The sequence below is a fragment of the Ictidomys tridecemlineatus genome, chromosome 9 (genome assembly GCF_052094955.1).
Source record: "Ictidomys tridecemlineatus isolate mIctTri1 chromosome 9, mIctTri1.hap1, whole genome shotgun sequence".
NCBI classification, from domain to species: domain Eukaryota; kingdom Metazoa; phylum Chordata; class Mammalia; order Rodentia; family Sciuridae; genus Ictidomys; species Ictidomys tridecemlineatus.
This window is the reverse complement of record NC_135485.1, coordinates 28386173-28410216: the sequence shown is the minus strand read 5'-3', so window position 1 is coordinate 28410216 and position 24044 is coordinate 28386173. Positions and strand designations below refer to the sequence as shown.

The following is a 24044-nucleotide window of genomic DNA, read 5'->3' as shown; positions in this document are numbered from 1 at the left end:
TATGTGGAGGTTGTAAGCTTAGGCATGGAGAGATTTGTTCCTGGATTTGCATCCTGGCAGGGCAGGGGGCAGCTATGTAAATCAGGTAAATGCCAGACTCCCTCGAATGGTTATCTCCTCAGCTTTGATGTGACCATCATTAACAATATGTCCCCAAATAAAATATTGTTTGGATAATTTGATGAAAGGAAACAAGAAAAATGCTCACCATTGTATCCAACTACATCTAAGAAATGAATAAATGAAAGTTATTGTTACAACAATTTCTATTTTCTATCTTATTTCTGAAAAGAATGGAATTACTTAGTTTTGCAAAGTTGATTTGATTCCATCAGAAGAAATGTGACCTCTCCTTCAGAAAACAGATGAGAACTTCCACTACATTTCTGTCTTTACATTTAAAATAAAACAGTGGGCTCTTAGATATGTACATATGGAAATTGTTTTTTCTTTATGTGAACAAATCTTTAGAATTAAGGACCTGGAAAACAATGTAAGCTTGATTTTCTTTCTTTCCTTCCTCTTATCCTTTCACCCTGCTTCCTGTTTTCCCTCCCTCCCCTCCCCTCCTTCTTCCTTCCTTCCTTTCTGCCAGGGATTGAATTCAGGGGCACTCAACCACTGAGTCACATCCCCAGCCCTATTTTGTATTTTATTTAGAGACAGGGTCTCACTGAGTTGCTTAGTGCCTCACTTTTGTTGAGGCTGGCTTTGAGTTCGCTATCCTCCTGCCTCAGCCTCCCAAGCTGCTGGGATTACAGTATGTGCCATTGCGCCTGTCCCTTCCTTTCTTTCTTAAACAAGATGTGCAAATGCACACATTACTATGAGAGTGTGTCAACAACTAAGCATTTGGGAAAGTCTGGGAAGGGAATTTTCAGAGCCTTGGGTTCCAACCCTGGCTCACACATTTTGTCAGGCAAATCATGTACCCTTATCTCATCTGGAAAATAAGGGGCTTATAGTAGATGATTAATGAAATTTCCTCCAGTTTTAAATATGATTGCATTTTTCAGTCCTACAGAGCCATATAGCATTCAGGCAAATTTAAATTCATTGTAAAAAACGATCAGTTTTTCTCTCAGGAGAAACAGGATTACCTTTCTTCTTTATTCTAGGCAGAGTTATCTGTTCTTCAGCACACATCTACCACAGGAATGAAGTAATTCAGAATCTGGGGTTGGCACCAGAAGATACACCAAGAAATGACTATCTACTAAATTAAGAAGTGGATTACAGCTTTGGATGGAACACCTTGAATGTAGCCTTTGAATCATCTCTTTAAAAGTCACCTGTTCCTCTTGATGGGCAGAATCACAGCTTCTGGGACAGGAGTCCCCTGTATTTATCCTTTGGTAGCAAAGCAATAAAACTTTTTTTTTTTTTTTCCTTTTTCTCAAAACTGTGTCCAAGATGTTGGATTGGCTTCCAGGACAAGGACTGAGTTTTGGGTAACACTGTCTTTTTAAAAGTCAGTTCAACCCATGGAAAAAAGAACTACTCAATTTTTAAATGGTATTTTACATCTTGAATACACAATTTTGTACAAGCATTTGTTATAGTCTAAATTATAAAATCAGAGCCAGCTTTGTAATTGTGTGAGCACAACTCACCATGTTTAGGAGGGTTTGAAGGTTGGTTTAATGCTTTTATTGTTGAATTTAATGATGTTTGAACAGAGGCCTGCATTTTTATTTTGCACTGGGTCCTGCAAATTATGTAGCTATTCTGGTTTCAATTTATAATTTATACTTTAATTTCTAGCCTGGGATTCTCTCTTAATTGGACACCCAAATGGATATCTTTCCTTTGCATTCATTCTCAGGTTTTATGTTAATATACAAGTAGAAAGGGCTGCCTGCTAAGCTTGACAGACTACAGGATGTGCTGCCAACTGGGCACAGGACGAGCAGTGCCTGTGTTTGGCTTCAAAGGGCAGGGGCTTCATCTTTCAGCCTCAGCCATCTGCAGTGTCCTGAGCTTCTGTTGCCAGGAATTCTCACATCAGTGCAAGTGTTTGTAATCGTCTAGCAGACAGCAGGGAGGACTCAGCAACAGTAGAAATAATCGTTCTTTGAAAACCAGAGGCCATCAGTCATCTCGGGGAAAAGGCTCGTTCTGAAAACACCCCAGTCCCCAGCCAGCCCCTTCTTGTTGATTGGTGTTCTCCAGCAAATCTGTGCAAAGAACGAGTTTGATGGTTCTGTTTTAGAAGGAGTCTCTTCAGGTCAGTAAAGAGGGAGCTACTTTAAGAAAGGCTCTCAATTCTGTCAATGCTTGGATGATGCTTCCATTTCAAAAATACTTCTGACCTCTTGTTTCCTGTGTGGGGTCCTTGAGCCAGGTACTGAGGGGGTAGCAGTAAACCCACACAAAGCGGATGATTACAGTGATCACAGTGGCCCAGACATCATGGGTTTACTTCCTGGCATGTGAAATGGGGATAATAATCATCCTCACACTGATGTGAGGTTATAAGGAGACCATAAGTGACTGGACACTTGAGCTACATGAGGGAGTATTTGGGAGGTGCAATACAGGCACACAATTAACCACTCCTCCAAACCTCCACAAATTTTTCCTGGAAATGTATACAGCTCTTTTCCTCAATAGAAGCACCTTAAATGGAAGCAGGGACAGGAACAATTAAACTTATTCACCTTTCTTCCTTAATTTTCCAAAGGAACCTGACCTCCAGCGCTGCATCCCTTCCCAGACCAGTAACCCAAGGGAACACTCCGGGGATTGAGAAAGCAGTAGAGGAAAAGGAGGGCCCGCCTTCCGATGCTGGCCTAGACTGCACTTCCAGGGCTTCCCGGCTGGCCTCCCCACTTCCTTTTTCCCCTCCCTCCGCGTCGGATAATCCTGGAAGACGCAAGGCTTTGAACCAGCCCCTGCCTGGGGCTCCCGCGTAATCCCGCGTAATCCCGACGCCGCGGTCAGGCGGGGTTTGGAAAGGAAGCCGGCGCCGGGTAGGGGGTCGAGATGAGGCGTGGCCGGGCTGCAGTGGGTGGGGCACAGGCGGGGCCAAGCCTAACCCGCGCGGCTGCGGGGTTCGCAGAAGAAGCGGGAGCGGCGGAACCGGGCAGCAGTGAGCGGGACCGGAGAAGCGGGGAAGGGGGCACGGCTAATCCGCGCGGCCGTGAGGAGCCTGGGGTGCGGGGAGAAGCGGGAGTTACAAGGGGAGGCGGGGCCAGGCTGGAGTGGGCGGGGCCGTGGGAGCGGGACCTTGTGGCGGAGCCCGGGAACGGCGGGGAGAGGCGGGGCCGAGCCGAGGGGGTGGGGCCTGGATGGGGCTACGGCGGGGCGGGACGCTGGGCGCGCGGGGGCCGACCCGGGCCACACGGTCCGCCCGCGGGTTCCAGAGCCGCACCGCCAGCCTGAACGCTGTACGCGGCGCCCCGGGGGAGAAGGGCAAAGCGACGCGGCTATGGCTCCGCGGGGACTCCCGGGGTCCGCCGTCCTCGCCGCTGCCGTCTTCGTGGGAGGCGCCGTGAGTTCGCCGCTAGTGGCCCCGGGTGAGTGCCCCGTTGGGGCCGGGCGCCAGGTGCGGAGCCGGGTCCCAGGCGCGCAGAAGGAAGCGTGGGTTCGGGACTGCAGCAGCGCTGCGCCCCGCGCTGTCTATTCTGGCGAGGCCGCGGCGTCCTGGCGTTGAACATCTGGCTGGCCCGGGGTGGCCCGGGCGGGGCGCGGCGCGGCGCGAGGCAGCGCCTGGCGTCCCTCCCTTCCCGCCCGCGGGCTCCCGCCTGCCCTCCCCGGGGGCCTCTTCTGTGGACCTGTGTCGCCCCAACTCCGAGCTGCCCATGGTGTGGGAGCACCTGACTTGGTGTCGCCTTTCTTGGATGCGCTTTCTCTCTGCCCTCGCGCCTCAGACCCCCGAGGACCCCTTTCCTGCCGCCCTGTGCCTCAAAGGCCCTGCGAGCGGAAGATCATGACGCGGGACTGGGTGGCCTGTCGTCGCCTCCCTCACCTTTAAAACAAACCAAAATCTTAAAATCTTGAAGAGTCACAATGTCTTTCTAAGTTTTTATTTTAGTGTTTGATGGATTCTTGTAACTGGTCAGGGGTCCAGATTTCTTCCCATACATACCGGATAAATTAACGCGGAAGGGAAGGCATATTTGTAAACTTACTTTTTTTTTTTTTCTTTTCTGTGTCAATTCCTGTCATCACCAAAGGAGCCTTTAGTGGCTGTAAGCCACCAGCAGAGATGCTGAAGTGTTGTCTCCAATGATGAACTACATGCAGGAGTTTTTAATTGAAATCTCTAAAGAGGAGGTATAACTTTTATAGAAGCTCTAACACTCTTGTTTTTATAACTTCAGACACCAGGGATTTCTTACCATCATCCCCCTATTAATTGCCACCCAACAGCAGTAGTTTGGAAAAAAAAAAAAAACTTATATCTTGGCCATTTGGGGTTACCACAGCTTGGAATCTTACGTCAGCAAGCTCTTCCAAGCTTGTCTTCAGGGTGGCTCCTCTTCAGTTCAAATAATTAGTAATTGGAAACCTTCCAACAATGATTATCTTCTCCATAAAAAATACATACCCTTCTCTTCCTCCTGAGAACATCCCAATCACTTACAGCTTTTAAAATGGCTAATCACTTTGGCCTTTGCTTTTTTCTTAGGAAGCAGAACAGGTTAGGAAGGGAATAGGAGGGATAGTGTGTCTCTTGAGTCTTTGTTATCAAACCTCTGTTTCCTTCAGCCATCCACCCTGGGGAAATGACAGTGAGTGCCATGTTTTATTTGATGGGAGATTTTTGATTTTCTTCCTGTGTTTCATTGCTGGGACTAAAGGTACATAACTAGGTTCAAATTGGACTCCAGACTGTAGATAGTGCTTCAAGGGCTAGGATCAGATGCTCCAGAATTTGGAAGAGAGCTCAACCTGTGAGTAAAATTGTTAAAAATTTAGCATATGATGCACATAATTATGGGTCAGCAGGGAAAATCTATTCCTAGAAACAGGTTTATATTTTTATAGATCTCTGAGCAACATCCAAGTCTGAGGACTCCAGTGTGACTGAGAAAGCCCTTATCTAATATTGCACAGTAACCTTTTTGATGAAAGTTATTGCTTAAAAAGAATGAGGTATCTAAAAAAGGAAGGAATACAGAGTATCCATTTTTTAGTGTGATTTAAAACCTGTATCAAGAGAAGATGTCTTAGCCAGGTGTGGTAGCATATGCCTATAATCCCAGGGGTTTGGGAGACTGAGGTAGAAGGATCATGAGTTCAAAGCCAGCCTCAACAAAAGCGAGGTGCTAAGCAACTCAGTGAGAAACAGTCTCTAAATAAAATGCAAAAATAGGGCTGGCACTCAGTGGTTGAGTGCCCCTGTGTTCAATCTCTGAACCCCCCCCCCCAAAAAAAAGATGTCTTGAACAGCCAACATCTAATCTCCTTGGAACCAAAGGCTTGCTAATGTTTGTTAGGGAAGTAGGAAGAAAGCCAGGGAATGGAAGTCATGTTGAGAGCTTGGTGTGTGTCCCAGGTTTGGGGTTGGGCACTTTGTATATATTAAAACATATCTCATAACCCTATGAAATATTTATTTTCAGTGGGACAACGTCACCCAGATATTCTATCAGTCGGCATTTAATCAGAAAAGCACAACCACTAGGTGCTGTGTGTGTATCTGTGTGCATATGCACTTGTATATATATGAATATATGTATCCCCCCCCAATAATCCAGCTTGCTTAATTCTAAAGTTCATTTCTGTTCCATTGTATCCCACTGTATCAACTTTAGCAATCTTGCTGAGATTCTAAAATAGAGAATTTAAGATGATAATATTATAAGCATGTTGTTATCCGAAGTTGTGAAGTAGAGAGGACAGATAGCTTTACAGTGGGTAGTGGCAGTATCTCTTTCACTTCCTTTGCAGCAGAAGAGTCTCACTGAACGTCTGTCTCTTAGAAGCAACATTTGAGACTATATACCACAAACATCAGAAGGGGTGATTTTCCACATCTTGGCTTATTTATGTCAAGTTCTCTGGTTACCCAGCCTTAGGGCTTATTAGTTTCTCAGTTTCTCTACCAGGTAGTGGGCATGGCCCCTGAGTAAGAAGTGGGTGAAAAAGGTGCAGGGACCAGTGAGATGAGAAGTGTAGAATCCCATGTTCTGTGGGCTTCCATCCAGTCTCCTGACTTTTCATTGAGATGTTAAAGATAAGCTTTATTAAATTCTGGGTTCTCCTTTGGGCAGGTAGCTGACCAAATGTACATTCACATAGTGCGTGGCCAGTGAATGGAATGTTTGAAAAAGCATTCTTTGGAATTCCATGATCAAATTTAATTTAAAGAGGAAATGAAAACTTGAAAAGTGCCTGTCATTTCCTCCCTATCCTTTGCATATCCCTCTCCTCCAGAAAGAGATGAATCAAACAAACTATTTGGAAATTTGAATAGTTGGATTTGAACCAGAGAGTCCATAGTTTCAGGTGATACAAAAATTTCATCATTACTTTTTCAAGAATTATTTGGCTCTGATGTTAAAGTCTAATTTAAAAAATTAAAAAAAAATTACCAAAAGAATGATCTGCTGAAAGCCAGTATAATAGAATGTAGTGCAGCTTACAAGGACTAAGATTGGAATTTTTGCATACATCATGGGTATTTTATTTTATTCTTTTTGAAAGAGGGGATTTGATGTTTATTATGTGTTATGTGGCAGGCAATGGTCTAAGTACTTAGATCATTTAATTAACAGGGAAGTAGCAAGATGTAGTAGAACTAGCACTTTGCTTTAAGTTATAGCCCTGGATTTGATGTCAAAAGCTAAAGAGAGACTCAACTCTGCCATTGTCAGAGTGATGTTCTCTCTGCCTCCATTTCTTCACCTGTGAAATGGGGGCATTGTGCCTGTTCTGGTTTCCATGTTAGGTTCAAATAAGCTGTTACCTCTGAAAGTTCTTGGCAGATGGCACGGTGGGAAGTCTTTTATCTGTGTATTTATTGATTTTACAGCACAGAAGTGCTCCCTTAGACTTGGTTTAATTATAATATATGTCAGTTAAGACTAATAAATGTAGACCAAATGTTCTGTATGGTTTGTATCCTGGAGGTGGTGATGATGTTGCAATGATAAGTTGTAATTTTTCTAAAAGCCCAAAGTGACATCTCAGATACATGGGATTGCTGCTATTGACAAGTAGTTAAATGGTGAAGTTTTCCTCATTCTCCCTCAGCTAAAATATAATGCTGCAGGTATTTTTGGAAAATCCCCTCAAATTTTGAAACTTTGTGTGGTAAGGGGAAGAGAAACACCTTAATCCCATTACTCTGAGCACCTTTCACTGTTAGTATATTCTGGTCCTCTCAAAATGTGTCCTGTACTTCAGTAGGATCATAAGGCAATGCAAGTCTATTGTATCCTGCCCTTTCACCTTATATTCTATATAAAGGTTTCTACTTTTTCCTATAAACTAAAAAAATGGCTGATGATGTTTTATTGTGTGGATTTGCAGTATTTTACCTCACTTTGCCTCTTTTAGGAGGTTGCAGTTATTAACTAATTGTTTTAAACCTCATTGTTTCTGGGGCTGGGTTTGTGGCTCAGTGGTAGAGCGCTTGCCTTGCATGGGTGAGGCACTCGGTTTGATTCTCAATGCCACATACAAATAAACAAAAGAAGATATCTACAAATAAAAGAAAAAACTCATTGTTTTCATGTATACTTTTGTGCATGATCTTGGATGACTATTGACTTTCACAGAAAATGGTTCCTAAAAAGGCAATTTAGAGGTCAGTGATATTCACATTTTTGAGGCTGTTGATGATTCCAGTGTTGATCTGAAAGTTGTCCTAGTTTGTTTTCACAGCCATGGTTTAAAAGTGTCACATTTCACACTCTTGGCATTTGCCCCCTGAGAAACATATTTGCCAATCTTTTGGGCAGAAATTGATACCATGATTATTTTTATTTTTGCATTTTGATTAGTAGCAGATTGATTATATTTTTTCCTAGCATTTGAGCCATTTTGACATGCTTACAATCCTTTCTGGGCAATTCTCAACTGTGAAAAGTTTTGAAAAGAAAATTTTTTGTAGGCTTTTGATATACCCTTAGGGAGAGTGGGATGGGTAAAGGGTGGTGGATACCCTGGTGATAAAACAACCTGAACTAAGGTAAGATTCTGAAGTATGTATTTATCTCTCTTAGTCTGAATATTTTCCTGTAGTAATACTAACAAGTTTGATTTCTGAGTATTACACAATGTGTGTTAAATGCACCACATTTCCTTTCTAGAATCACAGAGGCTGAATTTAAGCACATCTGACCTCCAGGTTTCCAGATAAGGAATTATGGTTCTGTATTTCCTCTTTGACTCAACTATTCAGTCTGTTGGAAGTTAAATGTATGTATCTTCTGTAAATATCCAAAATATCCTATAGAGAAACACAAAAACTCTACAGAGGTTTTTAAAAATATCAAAAATCTGAAGTTTTTTTTTTTGTTGTTGTTGTTGTTTTTGTTTTTTCAGTACCAGGGATTGAACTCAGGGGTACTCGGCCATTGAGCCACATCCCCAGCTCTATCTTAAATTTTATTGAAAGAGACAGGGTCTCACTGAGTTGCTTAGTACCTCGATATTGCTGAGGCTGGTTTTGAACTCACAATCTTCCTGTCTCAGCCTTCTGAACCGCTGGTATTATAGGTGGCCGCCACTGTGCCCGGCTCTGAAGATTTTTTTTTTAAATACAAAAATAACCTGTGAAGAAAATAACTCTTCAAATGCATGGTACTTAAGAAAAGAAGCACCACCTTGATATTCTAGAGTGGAAATGAATAAAAGAAGGCTACCTGGATGAAGCTGAGGTTTCGTTTATTCTGGATGGCTTTATGGACAGGTGCCCATTCTAATGGAACCTTGATGGATAGATGGAGTGTTTGGGTTAAATTTCTTCTCTGCTGTGTTCTGCCAGTTATCGACACAGCTTTCTTTGTAAGAAAGAAACTGAATCCACCCTAGGGACTTGTGGGAGAGTGGGATGGGTAGAGGGTGGTGGATACCCTGGGCAACCCAAGGTCTTGTGCCCAGTCATCTTATCTCGAGGATCCTTTTGCCAAACTCATTGAACTCAAGGGACCTGGTTTTCCACTTCTACTTCAGTTCCCCAAGCCCCCCCTCCCCCCCAGCTTCTTATTTTTGCTCCTTTGGCACTGTCCCAGGATACCAAACAGGGACAATTCCCCAGACTTGGGTCTTCGGTTTCCTGTCCCAGCTGCTAGCCCTCCCGTGTCCTCTCCTCCATTTTGTTTGTATGCTTCTGTTTATAACTGCGTCTCAGTTGCTAATAAAAGTGCAATTCATAGAGAGAAAAAAAAATCTTTGAACTACTTCTTTTCTGATTATGGAGAAAATAAGGCTGAACTGCCCCATGGAGTTATTGTTACAATTACATGAAATAAAACAAGTGCTTGGCACAATGTTTGGTACACAATAAACACTAAAAAGTTATGTTACTATTATTTGTCCTTAACTAGACACCCTTCACAGCTAAAGGATGAGACAAAATTCCTAACCACTCCAGAGTTTTCTTTTCTGGTCCTCTGTCATTACTGGAGCATCTCCTATCCCATTCAGCTCTTGAGCCCTGGATGCTGGTGCTGGCTATGGAAAGGGTCCTTGGGGATGCAGTGTTGGGCAGTGCCCAAGGCTTTGGGAGGAAGAGTAGGGGCCAGAGGGCTTGGCAGAGTTATTTTGGGGAGGCAGGAACTATATGGGTCAGGGACATTGGCTGCCAAGAAAAAAAAAAAAAAGGCAAGGAAGGACACGAAGAAGAAGGAAGTAAACCATTACCTTTATAAAGGTAAAATGTGATACTTTCTTTCTGACGATTGCATCAATTGCTTTATTTCTAGTCAGCTGATCTGTAGGTGTGGTCACAACATTGTGCCACTTTTGTCGGGTGTGACTTACATGCTTATAAATGACTTGGGAAACTTGAGGCAGGAGTATCTCAAATTCAAGACCAGCCTCAGCAACATAGCAAGACCCCATCTCAAGATAAAAAATAAAAAGGAGGGCTGGGGCTGTAGCTCAGTGGTAGAGTGCCTGCTTTGTATGTGTGATGCACTGGGTTTGATCCCCAGCACCAAATAAAAATAAATAAAACACAGGTATTGTGTCCATTTACAACTAAAAAACTAATCAAGAAAGGAAGGAAGGAAGGAAGACTGGGGATGTAGCTTAGTGGTAAAATGCCCCCCCCCCAAAAAAAAATCAAGCCAGTTTTCCCCTAGAATCTAATTAGCACGTTGGCATGCTTTTTGGTTATCCAGTGTCTGGCTGGTTATTGGGCATTGTCTCACTGCTCACTGTTGAGTGTTGTTTTTTGGTACCAGGGATTGATCCCAGGGATGCTTAACCACTGAGTCACATCCCCAGCCCTTTTCATTTTTTTTAAAAAATTTTTATTGTTGGTTGTTCAAAACATCCTTTTCATGTTTTATTAGAGATAGGGTCTTACTGAGTTGCTTAGGGCCTTGCCAAGTTGCTGAGGCTAGCTTTGAATTTGTGTTCCTCCTGCCTCAGCCTCCCGAGCTGTTGGGATTACAGGTGTGCACCACCATCCGTGGCCTGTTGAGTATGTTGATGAAATATGATCTCATGAGGAAGCAGAATCCTGTAGTGTTAGGGATGGAAGGGCCAATGGAGATCTCAAGCTTGCTTAGCAGAAAAAGCTGGCCTTGCAGGACTTTACTCCCTCTAGGACTCTTTCCATTCTGTTCAACTGTTTTTCCACTGAAGTGGACCCAGCATTGTTTCTGGTGGCAGATTTCCTTGGTCCTCAGGCTCAGGGGTCTGGGTTTCCCAGTTCTTAGGATCTGGGATGAGTAGAACTTGAGAAAGCATGGCTTTAGCTATCTGACTCCTGGTCAGCTCTTAGTAAAATACTTACAGGGTGTGAAGGCACTTTAACAAATCATGTTGTCATTAGTCCCCTCCCTTTGCAGGTGGAGAAACTGAGTGAGTCTCAGTGGCCTGCAGGAGTCAGGAGTGGTTTAGCTCATGGAGGAGCAGATCATTAGGGAGGGACTCTTGCTCACTGTTGGGGACTCACAGTTAAGCATAGGACCAGAATAGAGCAGATATTTGAAAGTGTGAAGGAAGGAAGGAAGCCCAAGTTAGAATCTCCATGTTCTAATTCTTCGCCCAAGGCTTTGTCTTTATAAGAAAAGTGAAGAGTTACTCATTTCAGTATTTACCTCCAAATCTTAGCTGCAAGTCTGCATTGCTCTTCCCCTGAGTTGGCAAGAGGCTGTTTGTGTGCCAACTTCTATGGGCCAAATTGCTCCAAAGGTGGAAAAATCTAGTCATGAAGAGAGAAAATGATAACATCAAGTAAGCAAGTTTTACCTTATCAGGGGAAAGTAGTGTGGCACTGAGAGGAGGGAGTGTTAGTGAATGTTTTCAGTGCAGATTTTCAAAACCCTTATCCATTCACAAAGGTCTTTTCAAAGATAAAGTAAACCAAGTTGCTTTTCTACAATCAAGGCTTGTAATGCATCTATCAGTTGTGTGTGTATCATAATTCTACTTTATGATACTTTATAATATTCAAAACCATTTGTTTCATGGTTGTCTGTTTTTTGGTCCTATAACAAAATACTTGAGAGTGGGTAGTTTACAAAGAATAGACATATATGTGGCTCACAGGTTGGGAAGCCGGGAATCTAAGAACATGGCACTGGCATTCACTGGCACCTGATGACGGCCTCCTTTCTGCCTCTTAACATGGTAGAGGGCATCACATGGCGAAACAGACCACGTGTCTCTTCCTTTTCTTATAAGGTCACCTCTTATAAGGTCTTCCTCTTCTTGTAATGCCACTCTGGGAGCCCTAGTTACATGACCTCATCTAATCCTAATTACCTCCCAGAGGCCCCACCTCCAAACATCATTAACATGAATTTGAGGATTAAGTTTCCAACACGAACTTTTGGGAACACAATCAAACTGGAGCAACAGGCTAATTCTTTGATTTATTTAGTCATTCAGCAAATATTAACGAAGTGTCGTACTGTATGCCAGGCACTGAGGATGAAATGGTTTGAACAGAATAGACTCAATCCCTGCCTTTTTGGAACTAGCAGCTTATCAGGAAAGACAATTTATGATAAAGTGTTAAAGTGTCTCATAAGGGAAGTCTGGCACAGGGCCAGAGTATCTCACCTGGGGCTCGGGTGAGTCATAAGTGAAGAAATGAAAATCCAATATAGGTTGGACAAGCTTTCTGGAGGAGATGAAGTTTAAAACTGGAGAGCCTTAGGGCTTAGCCAGTTGAACAGAACCAGCAGTCACTGTAGAGATGAGGTGGTAATATGGTTTGAGTGTCTCCAGTGCTTCATGTGTTAAAATCTCCACTATGAATCATTAAGAGTATGGGAACTTAATCTACATATGGTGTGGGGGTGGGGGGGCTTTGAGAGGTGATTAGGATTGGATTAAGTCACTAGGGTGGAGCCTTCATTATACTGATGGCTTTGTGAAAAGAGAAAGAGGGACCAGAAGAGACACAGGTGCACACGCACACATGTACTTGCATGCACTTCTGTGCTTGCCACTTGCCTCTCAACTGTGTGATGCCCTGTGTTACCTGGGGACTCTGTCAACAAGAAGGCCATCACCAGATGAAGGCTCCTTGAACTTGCCGAACTGTGAGCTAATGAACTTCTTTTTTTAACTTACAGTCTGTGGCATTGTGTTATTGGTAGCAGAAAACAGACTAATATAGGAGTTCAGAGCAAGCCGAGCCACAGCAATGGTTCCCAGGCCCAACTGTGCATGAGGCCAGCTGCAGGGCTGACCCAGGCCCAGGCTTCGGCATCCCACTGAGGCAGAAGGGCTGGGATGGGGTTGGGGAATTGGCTTTTCTCTCACATTCCCTAGTGATGCTGGCTATGAATCAAATGTGAGCAGGAGGGTTGGAGAGAAGAAGTAGGTGGTTGTACTCATCTTCACCTGGAATTCCCTCCCTTTTTGGGCTATCTGTGTCCCATCCTCTGTCCATTCTTCAAGCTGAGATCCAAGATAACATTCCCAGGAACCTCTCCTATGTATTCTAGTATTGTTACTTCCTGTGAACATACAAAATTGAGTCCATGTTACATCTGTTCCATGTTATTTAACACTCAATTACATACACTTGTTTCTACTGAGTATGTTTTGTCTAACTAGAGTTCCTTGAAACAGCCAAGCATGCGAGATACATAAGTATTTGGTCGCTTGATCAAATTTAATTTTTGCAACCATATGAGGAACATATTGCCTTATTCTCGGCTCTGTAGGGGTGAGGAAACTGAGATGGAGAAACAACCAAGGTGAAAAAAGTGAAATTTCCTGCTCAAGTCACAGAGGAAGAGAAGCTGTATATTTGGATATAAAGCTAGTTGTATATTTCTTCTTCTCAAATGTTCGTTGCATGATGTGAAATTGCATGTATTCTATGCTTTGTCCCACTGGTAGGAGAAATGTTTTGCATTTCATTTGTCTTACTTTTCCACCAAAGTTCTGTCTACTTAATGATCAAACCAAGCCAAGTCTGGTGGCACACACCTGTCATCGAAGTTTAGTCAGGAGGTTGAGGCAGGAGGATTGCAAGTTTGAGGCCAGCCTTGGCAACTTAACAAGGCCCTAAGCAACTTAGTGAGATCCTGTCTCAAAATAAAAAAGGAGAAGGGCTGGGGATGTGGCTCAGGGGTAAAGTTCAATCCCCTGTACTGTAAACAAAAAAACAAGACCAAATCAAGGCATCTTATGAATGAAATGTAGATTTTTGTTTTTAGTGAGAAATGCGTAATTAGTCTAGGAGTTTTTCAGAAACTGTCCACTTCTTTTAGAGTATTTAAAGGAGTGATTCAATTTACATGTAATTCAGCTTGGAGATGATTTTTTTTTTTAATAAAATGCTGGCATGATAGAGATATGAAGGAAAAATCACTTTCAGTTCCTGAAAAGACAAATTTAATAACTAGCCATTACTCTTCTTAATCTGCCAGAAATGTTTAAATGGATGAAGATTTATAAAGACCTATATATAATGTGTCCAATGGTAGGTAGGTTTAAAAACAAATGAGTAAACAGTTCCTTTCAGTACAGATAACAGGTCAAGCCTACTTCTCTGTGCTTAGATACAAATACAACATGGTTTTCTGAGATTCCTCTAAGAGGTGGAAGTTTGAAGACTTACTTCACTGGGCTTTCTGTCCTAAAATGTAACTTTGAAATACTAATTTTCCAGTGCCCCAACAGCTCTGCATAGCTGGAAGCCTCCAGCACTATTGTGTGAATTATCCACAGTATAGAAGAACAGCAGCCCGGAATTTCCTGGCATTGGCCAGGCGGCAGATGTGCAGGGCTCATTCCTTCATTTTTTTTGCTTGAATGTGTTTATTGCATCCTCAGTTCTTTCTACCCTCTGTTGAAGACAAATCAAAGAACAACCACCAACAGAAAAGTAGAGACCTGTGACATGCTCAACTGGCTGACAGCCAAGCAAGAAATTGGGTTTGGAGGGGGAAATTATTTCACATGCTTATTTTCCAAGTCAATGTCTTTATAGCCTTTGCAGGCAAAGCTTGTGGAGATTGTTTATTATACAGCACACAGTTAATTTAAAAATGAGCTTTTTCTTTTTTGAGATGCTGTTAAGTATTGTGTAGGTATGTCACATTTAGTTTCTGTCCTGCAGTGGTGGAAGAATGGATTTGGTATAATCAGAGCCACTAAGTGCTGTGTGGGATCACAGAGGAGGAAGACGTTTCCTTTGCTGATGAAAAGGATGGAAAAGACTTCATAACCTAAAACTTGACATTTAAGTGGACCTTAGAGGGGATGGTGTAGGGGATGGTGTCCTGATCCCATGAATCGACCTGGGTAAAGGGATGGAGGGAGGAGCAGAAAACTCAGTGAAGACCTGGTGGGGACAGAGGTGGAAACTATGGGAGATTGAAGCTAGGCTAAGGAGCTACTAAAACTGCACTTGTTTTTGTGGGCAGCAAGGGCTGAGGATTAGGATGGGAGTGGAGGAAGGGGGACCAGAAGAGGCCCTCAGGTGCTGCCCTATGATGGAACAGCCCAAGAGGCTGAACTAAATAGGACCTGAGTTTGTGATGGCCCCATATTGTCAGCAAGGCAGCTGGTTTGCTGTTTCAATGTCCACATCTGGAGAAAGAAAAAAAGGACAAGAGTGCAAATAATACTTGTTTTGTTCTTTATACATCTCAGAGTTGTTTAGAGGATCAGGCAAATAATATAGTTCTTTGTAAGTATACAGATAAGACCCATGTAGCACAATAGGTTTCATGCCATACATGTGAGGTATAAACAGAAAGAAAGTTCTTTTCAGTTTAAGGAATGCTGGGAAATGAGAATGAAATAAGTGCAGTGTACACAGCTTTGGGAGGGGTGGGGGAGAGCCAAGACATGTTTATTAATGATAAAAGCTGACTAATTATGAATTCATCTTAGAGTAAATCCTCGGAAATTACATGGCCATTCTGACTACTGAATTCTTAATGCTAAACATTTATTTTTTGAAGACTTGAACATTTTCAGTGTTTGGCCCTATCGTCAGTCAAGACCACCTGTTTTCATCTCTTCTGGGTCTGGAGGTGTAAGTCTGTCAGTAGACATGCAGATTAACATGGATGATGTGAATCCCTGCTTGGTTAAAGCACCATCTCTCTCACTTCCTGCAGGTCTGTTCTCTTAGTCTCTCAATGTCTTAGAATGTGATTGCAGAGATTTGGAGGGAGGAAAAATGACCAATCAGAAGGGAATCTAGTAGACATTTAGTGTCTGCATGTTATGAAAGTTGTACTTGCACAGATTGTATAGTCCCTGTCTTGGTTACTGGGCAGATGGGAAGGGTAGGAATGGGAGAAGATTTGGAGGGAAAGAATTCTTTTTTTAAAAAAAATTTTTAAAAATTTATTTTTTATATACATGACAATAGTGGAATGTATTTCACTCATTATTACCCATTTACAGCACAAGTTTTTGCAACTCTGTATATAAAGTATGTTCACGCCAAATTATGCCATTATACATATACTTTTCTTTGCATTACAATTCTTAATACACATATATACTACAATTTTTCATATCTCTGTTTGTATGTAAGGTATGTTGACACCAAGAATTCTTTTAAAAAAAGGTCTTAAAAAAAAAAAGAATTCTTTTGCTGGAACCATAGGATAGAACATTTGATCTTTCCCATGCTGGTTTGGTGCTGAACCTTGAAATACTAATAAAAACTTTTTTTTTTTAATTTGTGATTTGTACTTTTATTTATTTAGTTTTTTTTTAATGTGGTACTGGAAATTGAACCCAGTGCCTCACACATGCTAGGCAAGTGTTCTGCCACTGAGCCACAACCCCAGCCCAACATTCTTATCTTTGAGTCAATGTGGTATAATAAAAATATGTTTGGTCTCTGTTCCTGATTTCTGGCACAGAACTCCTGAAACCCTTGGAATTTATTGCGTGATAGGAGCATCTTTTGTTATTTGTACTGAGCCCTTAGCTGTACTTGATTTTATGCTAATGTAGTGACTTGGTGGGGCTGCAGGTAGCTTCTGGATAGGGCTGGTTTCCTGTGAGTCCAACCATGTGATTGGAGGTTGGGAGCTTTTAGTCCCTCCCTGATCCGAAGGAAGGGAGAGGGGCTGAAGATTGGGTCAGTCACCAACATCCAGTGATTAAATCAATCTTTCCTACCTACAAAACTTCAGTAAACACTCTGAAACAAGAAGACTGAGGGAGCCTGTTGGGTGGAAGTGCCCTTGGAAAGCCTGACCCCTCCCTTTCCATATTTTTGCTCTATGCATCTCTTCCTTTTGACTGTTCCAGGGCTGAATCTGTCATAATAAACCTGAAATCAGAAGTACCATGCCTCAATTCTGTGAGTCATTATAGTAAACTGTTGACACTGAGTAGGGGATGGTGGGAAACCCTCAGATTTGTGGTCAGCTGGACAGCAGTTTGCTTAATCTTGAGACCCTGTGTGAGGCTGGCATATGACACAGGGGCCATCCTGTGGGACTGAGCTCTCCACCTGGAGGGTCTGTACTACAAAGGTGGATAATGTTAGAACTGAATTGAATTGAATCAAAGGACACCCAGTTGGCACTGAAAAATTGGATGTTGGAAAAATATAACAGTTGTCTTTCCTGTTGTGGAAAACTAACTAACAGCATTAAAACATTTTGCCCAGAACAATATAAAATTACACTTGTTTTCTATTTAGGAAAAAAAACTAAAAGGTGTTTAAAAAATCTAGAAGGAAAGGAAAGAAATATCAGGCTAATGCTGTCCTTTTCCTGTGTTTATACTGTATTTTATAGTATACTAAAGTGGAAGTGTAGTATAGTGTACTAAGTGGAAGACCACCACATGTTGTCTTTGACCCTTGTTTCCTATGGTTTAGACCAAAGGTTTCAAAGTATTGTTTCTTCCTCTAGTCAGAGGAAATACCTAGTATGTCAATATTATGGATTGTAGTTACAGGCAGTTCCCCTACCAGGGGATTTCCAGGACTGCATTCTGACTAACATCTGAAGCATTGATATTAATGTTTGGCTGAACCATATGAAATGACCAGCATTGAGCTGGTTTTGACCTACAGTGACAACAACTTCATATGATTCAGCCTGATAGTAATGAAGGCTCTTTATTGACCTATTTGTAGTTAAAAAAAAAAATCTCAGTATCACTAAGATGTTTTAGAAAACTCATAAAGTAGAAAAAGAGAAAAAAATATTTCAAAGTTCCAATATTGACTGATTAAGGAAAGTATTGTAAAATAGGCTCTTTTATTTTATACATAGACCACCTTTTTCCTTTTGGAAAAAAAAACATTTCATAATTACTTTTTGTTTGTAAGAGAAAATTTGAAAAATACTTAAAAACTTACACTCTAAAAAGAAAATAACCATAACTTAAATCTTATTATTCAAAGATTCACTTTATAGTTTTCATTAACAGTTGAGACTATTTTGGACAAATGGAATATGACAAGACTGATCCCTTTTTCAGCTTGTTTCTATTTTAAGAGTTGAAGTTTAGGATTTCTGAGAAGTAGTCAGCAGTTTCAACAATTACATGCAGATCAGGGTGGCACTTAAATTTTGCTTCTTATAAATGGTGGCAGATTATTTTTTAAATTAGCACTTGTTGCAAAAAAAGAAAGAGAAAAATGTTATTGGAGAAAATGTAACTTTTAAGTGCACCCTCCCTTTCCAATAATTGACTCATTAGGAAAAAACCATTCTGTTATTCTAGAATTATTATTGGATTCAATGAGTAATGATTATCTGTAGATTTTCTACTCAAGGCTGTTGTTCAACTACTAGAACATCATATTGTCTCAAGTAGTGATGAGCTGTGGATAATCACATTCCATGGAATTACACTGAACATAAAGTTGTTTGCTTTTACAGTTAAGAGGTGACAGAGCGGCAGGGCATGAGACTCTGGGACTCTGTAACCAGCAGCCTAAATTAAAATTTTACATCTGTTATCTGCTACCTGTTTGACCTGGTGTAAGTGACTTGACTACTCTATGCTTTAGTTTTTACATCTGTAAATGATGTTGAAAATGATAGTATCTGCCTCATAGGGTTATTTGAAGGCTAATATCTATGAAATGTTGAAATAGTAACCATACAAATAAATATGCATCAATGTGTGACTATTACTCATAGTATTTTTTCATTGTATACAAATGGTTGCTGTTGGTTTTCAGAGTCCTTATTTGGGTTTCATCCTAGTGACCTTCACATTCATTTCTCTCCTTTAAAATCCGCTTCTCTATGTGTAGGGAGTTTTTGATTACTCCTGTTTAACCTTTTCTGTGTTTGTCTTTCCTGACAGGTCTTTGCTTTCTCTCCTGGCCCTTCTTTTCCTTTGCCCCTTTTCTAGCAGCAGTTGTGGGAATTTCACATAAGGACACTCTGACCACATGGAACCTTGCGGCCCCACAGTTACTAACCTCATCTCCCAGTTCCCAGATTCTCAGAAGCCAGATCACGTGCTGTCTGGCAGGAACACTGCCTGCCTTAGCCTGTGATTAATTGGAAAGTCCTCTGTTTAGGACTTATGTAGTTTTCTGTTTAATCATTATCCGCTTCCTGTTCCTGGAAGGAAGAGAAGTGCCGGCTGCTGTGCGTGACAGGGAGCAACTGCTGGCTGCGTCTTCTGAACTCCACATTACACACTACCCCCTCCAGCCCTGCTCCAGGGGTCAGTGCCTGTCTCTCTGTGCTTGGCTTTGTGTCCCCAGCTGAGCTATAAGCTTCACGAGGATAGTAGCTACTGTACACTGATAACGACAGTTATTGCTGATAATAATAATGACTGCAATGCGAGCCAAGGCTTACGGAGCGTTTACTCTGTACTGGACACTTGGGTAAACCCAAGTTAAACTCATTTAGTACCCAGCAATGATTCCATTATTATGTTCATTTTATAGATAAAGAAACAGGTTTTTTTTGTTGTTGTTGTTGTTTTTAATCTGCTGGGGTCTTCTAACTAGAAGGCAAGTTGAACATAGCCGAGCCAAGAAGGCCTGGTTTCTGCCTTTCTTACTTCTTCTTCGGGAGCAGCTGTGGCCCAGAGTGTGGGCCCTGCCCAGAGCTGACCTCGATTTACATCTTAGGCCAGCCATTCCTCAGATGAGTGACAGATACTTGCTTCTTTATGGTCTCCATTTCTGAGATGTGTTTAATAATAGTTGTGGAGGTTAAAAAATATAAAATGCAAATAAAGATACTGGGCACAAAAGGGAGGAGCTGTGCAGTTTAATTGCTCTCAGCAGTTGGTGGTGAAGCAGCTGAACACCCCACAGCCCCAAATATGGACATCATAAACCCCAGCACTCCAGGGGGACACCCAGTCTGTGTCTCCCTTTCCCTCTGAGGGTTAGGCCTGCGCTAGGCTAGTCTCCCTGTTTAAAGCCCTTGCTCCACTCCAGCCAGCTCAGCCCTGCCCCTTGTCTCTGGAGGTTAGTTTGCTGCGGTGTGCTTAAGGGGGATGGCAGGGCTGGCCTCCCAACCCTCGCAGGCCAGCTTGTACTCAGAAACCAGGAATCTAGCTCCCCAAGACTTGTCCAGTGCTCCACCTTCCTCTGTAAGTTCCTAGGGACTCGCTGATCCCTGAAGGGACAGCTGTTTCTGCGGGAAACAGGCCATCTGGGCCTGTCCTCAGCTTCCTAGTTGATGACTTTTTTCTGGCACTCACTACTTAGTCTTCCTCTTATAGTTTAAGTAATTTCTAACCTAGTCCTTGCTTGGCCTCTTGCAAGGAATACCCATGGACAGAATTTTCTTAGGAATCATAGCCCTCTGGAACATGAACAGTGGCCTTTGGTGAGGTTACGTAAGCACGGATTTAGTGTCCCCTCAGGGATCTGGCAGTTTGGAATGAGATTCTGAGTCCCGTGAAAATGGATCTGAGGGCCAATTCCCAAAGCTGGGTTTAGGTATGTGCTATTAGTAGCCTTCTTGAATATGCAAACTGGACCCTGTGTTGATGAGCACAGGGGTGTACTGGTCACGGGTGTGTTGCTGTCATTCAGAAATGGCCTGCCTGAAAAGAGTGTGAGGCTGCAGGGTGTGTGGGTTGCCCAGCTCTAAAAAGAATATACTTGTTTATGCTTTTGGAAACAGTTGCTATTTGGCAAATGGTGTGTAAGTATTTTGAACATTCTATCCTACCCAAATAGGATCTTTAAAAAACTGCCTATCAAACTACAGTTAAAGTGGGTACTCCCATCAATTGATAACCTGGATGTGCTTCTGGAAGGAGAGGGTCTGCTTGCATAGGTTCCATGTAGCAGTGGTCAAGAGTGCTCTCACCGAGTCCCAGGAGCTGTGATTGGGGTCAAAGTTCAAGGTGGGACACCCTGCCCTCCACTTGGGGAAGTGCTGTTTGTGTTAGATGACTTAGCATAGTGTGTCTGAATGGGGTGCTCTTGTGATGTATAAGTAAGAAAGGTGACAGCAGGTCTGTTTTGGCTCCTTTCTCTGTCTTTAGCCAGTGATGTCATGTTAGGCCACTGATTTATTTGCAAAATAAGGATATATCATCAACCTTCCTGGCTAACTTGTTGGCAATAGGAGTTTCAAGTAAAATACTGAATGTGAAAATACATTGAAAAGCATTATTACCGCTGTTTACTGGTGACAGTGAAGGGTCCTTGCTTCCAGAATGCGGAAGTATAACACCAGAAAAGCACGCCGAGGCAAGTGTACAGTGGAAAGTGGGAAGCTTTATTAAAGGACAGCAGAAAAGATCCTCCCGGTGGAAGAAGGGGACCTGGAAGGCAAATCCATGGAAGGGGGAGGTCTTCCCTTTTTTTATATCTTAGGTGTTTTTTTAGTCCTCCCACATTCCTGTCCTTTGTTTCCCTCTATCCTGCAATGATTGGATACAGGCAGAAAGGCCAAAAGGTGGGAGATAGGTGGACTGATGGGGCCGGGAGGTCTAGGCAGGAAGGTCCTGGGGTGATTTGATTAGCACCTCCCTGTTTGCTGGGAGCTGCTTCATTAACAGTTCCTTAGGATGGGTTCTGGACCTTGGGGACATTAACATTTCAATTTCCCCAGGTGCTGTTCTGATTTCCTGGACTCCACTCTCAATAATGGTCTCCATTTTCTTTATCTTACTGGATATTACACCTGATTTACCTTACTATGCCTAACTACCTATTTTTAAGTCTGGCTTCAGCATCATGGTATTTGGGCTGGAATTTTCATATCTTATATAATGTGTCTGTAGCTAATGTGTATGATTGAAAGATTTTTTTTTTGTCCTTTTCCCTCTCTCCCTTCTTCTTCCCTCAAAAATTTTTATATGCCATGTAGTTCACATTGTTGGTACAAATTACATTTGTGACAGCTATTGCATAACTTCTAAGCATAACAGTTTGTGAGTAATAATGTGAACACACACCTATATGTGAACTGGATGCTTTTTAATGGACAGGAACAGGTCTTTTTTTCATTTTTAATCTTCATGACAGTTGATAAAATTAGGGTTTCATTTTAGAGCAACCTTTGTTTTTTTGCAGTTAAAATTAATTTTGGAAAATTTGTGCTATTGATTTAAAAAAATAGAGTCAGTACAAATTTAATCTTGTTGCTAACTTAAATTTTTTTCATGAAGGTTATTTTTACATTAAAAGAAGAGGCATGCAGATTCCAGTGTTAGTCATATGCAGTAGGGTCATTTGGCAGGGCACTGGAGTGAGCATATGTAGACCCGGGCTACAGGCCAGCTCTGTGGTCAGTTGGTAGTGGTTTAACCCCCCTGTTTTCTGAAAGTCATGTGTTAGTGGATAATACCAAAGGCCACCTCCATTCTTACAGGCACAGCTACCAAGAGTGGGCCCCAGGGATGTATTACCTGCATTGGAGCCTGCCCTACCACACACCGGGGCTTGTTGTTGAACAGCTGTGGGTCTCACTTACCTCATCTACAAATGGGGTGATGAGAGAACCTTCCTTCCAGATGTTGCAGAAACAGGATGAAACTGAACATAAAACATGAAACTGAACAGTGTCCGACACTACAAACACTTGGTCAGTGCTGCCATTACAATTATTTTAAAGTTTAAGCACTCATTCTTGGTAACACACCACCTTTCCAAAGAACCTGAAACAAATATGAAGTTTCTGAAGTTCTCTTTCTTTTGGTTGCTTCAAACAAATGACTAGAAGAATTCCATTTTTTCCTTGACATGACTTAATTTATAATTCGAAAGATACAGATGGATCTTGAGCAAAATTCTTTCTAGGCCTGTCCTCCAGCCCTTCCTAGGAGGCAGATAGGGCTACCAGGAACTCAAGACTTATAAAAATCCCAAACTGACTACACTGAAAATAGCAAAAAGAGGTGGAGCACGGGAAGGAGGGGGAGGGGGCGAGAGCAGGAAAAGAAGATGGGGAAAGATGGAGGGGGGCTCTCACAGCCCTACAGATCCTTGGGCCTTGTCCCTTCCCCTGCTGTGCCCTGATGTTCTGGGTGGGCGGGCTCACCTGTTGGTGGTTTCCTGGCCTGTGTGAACTGACCTTGCCCCATCTGGGTAAGGCCTGGTCAGATGAACATTCTGTTGTCTCCTGAATGCAAACCATTGTTTGAGGTACACTGGAAGATTCCAGAAGAGTCCAGATGTTGAGCTCTTTCTGAAGACACTGGGATCCTAGAGTTAATCCCTTCCTCAGGAGAAGCCTGGGTGGAGGGGCTGCAGCTGTTGTCTCCTCAGCCTTTTGGTGCCCTTAGGGATTTATGTCTAGTCAGGGCAGTTTGTGGCCTTAAGAAATAACCCCCACTGCAAATCCCAGACAGTGGAGAATGCTGGGGACTTTTTCTGACTCTGTGAAGTCAATATTTCCTCTTTAGTTCAAATTGAAGCCAGGGATAGTAAATATTTAGATTCCTTGTTTCTTTTTTAGTTTCTTTACAATGATGCCACTCTAGTTTCAGTTCTTTGTTCTGGTAGAAAGCTGAGGTTCAGGAGTGATTGTGTTTTGTCCCCCAACCTCCTGCCTGTTTGTTCCTTTTGTGTCTAGCCAAATTCAGTTTTTTGAGGCCTCCTATTAAGTTCTCTTTTTCTCTGGATCACCCTAGTTCTTCCATCCTCAATCCCTATGGAACTTCCACAAGGAAATCCCAGTTTAGAAATGGATGGTGTGCCCTAAATATTCCTTTTGAATAATTAGATTAGAAATTGAAGTGCATTTTCCCATTACAAATAATAATTATCATTAATGACAATAATTTCTCTAGCTGAATGCAGGAGCTCAGCTCCTGGCCTTGCTAATCTCTGCATGTTTTACTAGGGTTCCATCTGTATTCAAAGTGGTCTTTGATGTCCCTGGTCAGACTTCAGTGCTCATGTGTCATGGTAGCATTTCAGGGACTTTGACAAAATAAAGGTAATTGTGGGACTATGTGCAGTTGAAGTTTGGGAGTAGAGGTGGAATTTGTTTCATGGGTGGGTAGACTCTGCCTGCAGGTGG

General features: G+C 42.3%; 1 protein-coding gene across 1 annotated transcript in view; it reads left to right on the top strand.

The window, feature by feature from the left end:
- Nucleotides 1-3289: 3289 nt before the first annotated feature.
- Rell1 (RELT like 1) overlaps nucleotides 3290-24044 on the top strand; it is a 65485-nt gene continuing 44730 nt past the window's right edge. Inside the window, exon 1 of the mRNA XM_005319904.5 lies at nucleotides 3290-3518. Within this exon, the coding sequence (XP_005319961.1) occupies nucleotides 3431-3518 (88 nt within the window). The 5' untranslated portion in view covers nucleotides 3290-3430. The remainder of the gene's footprint in view (nucleotides 3519-24044) is intronic.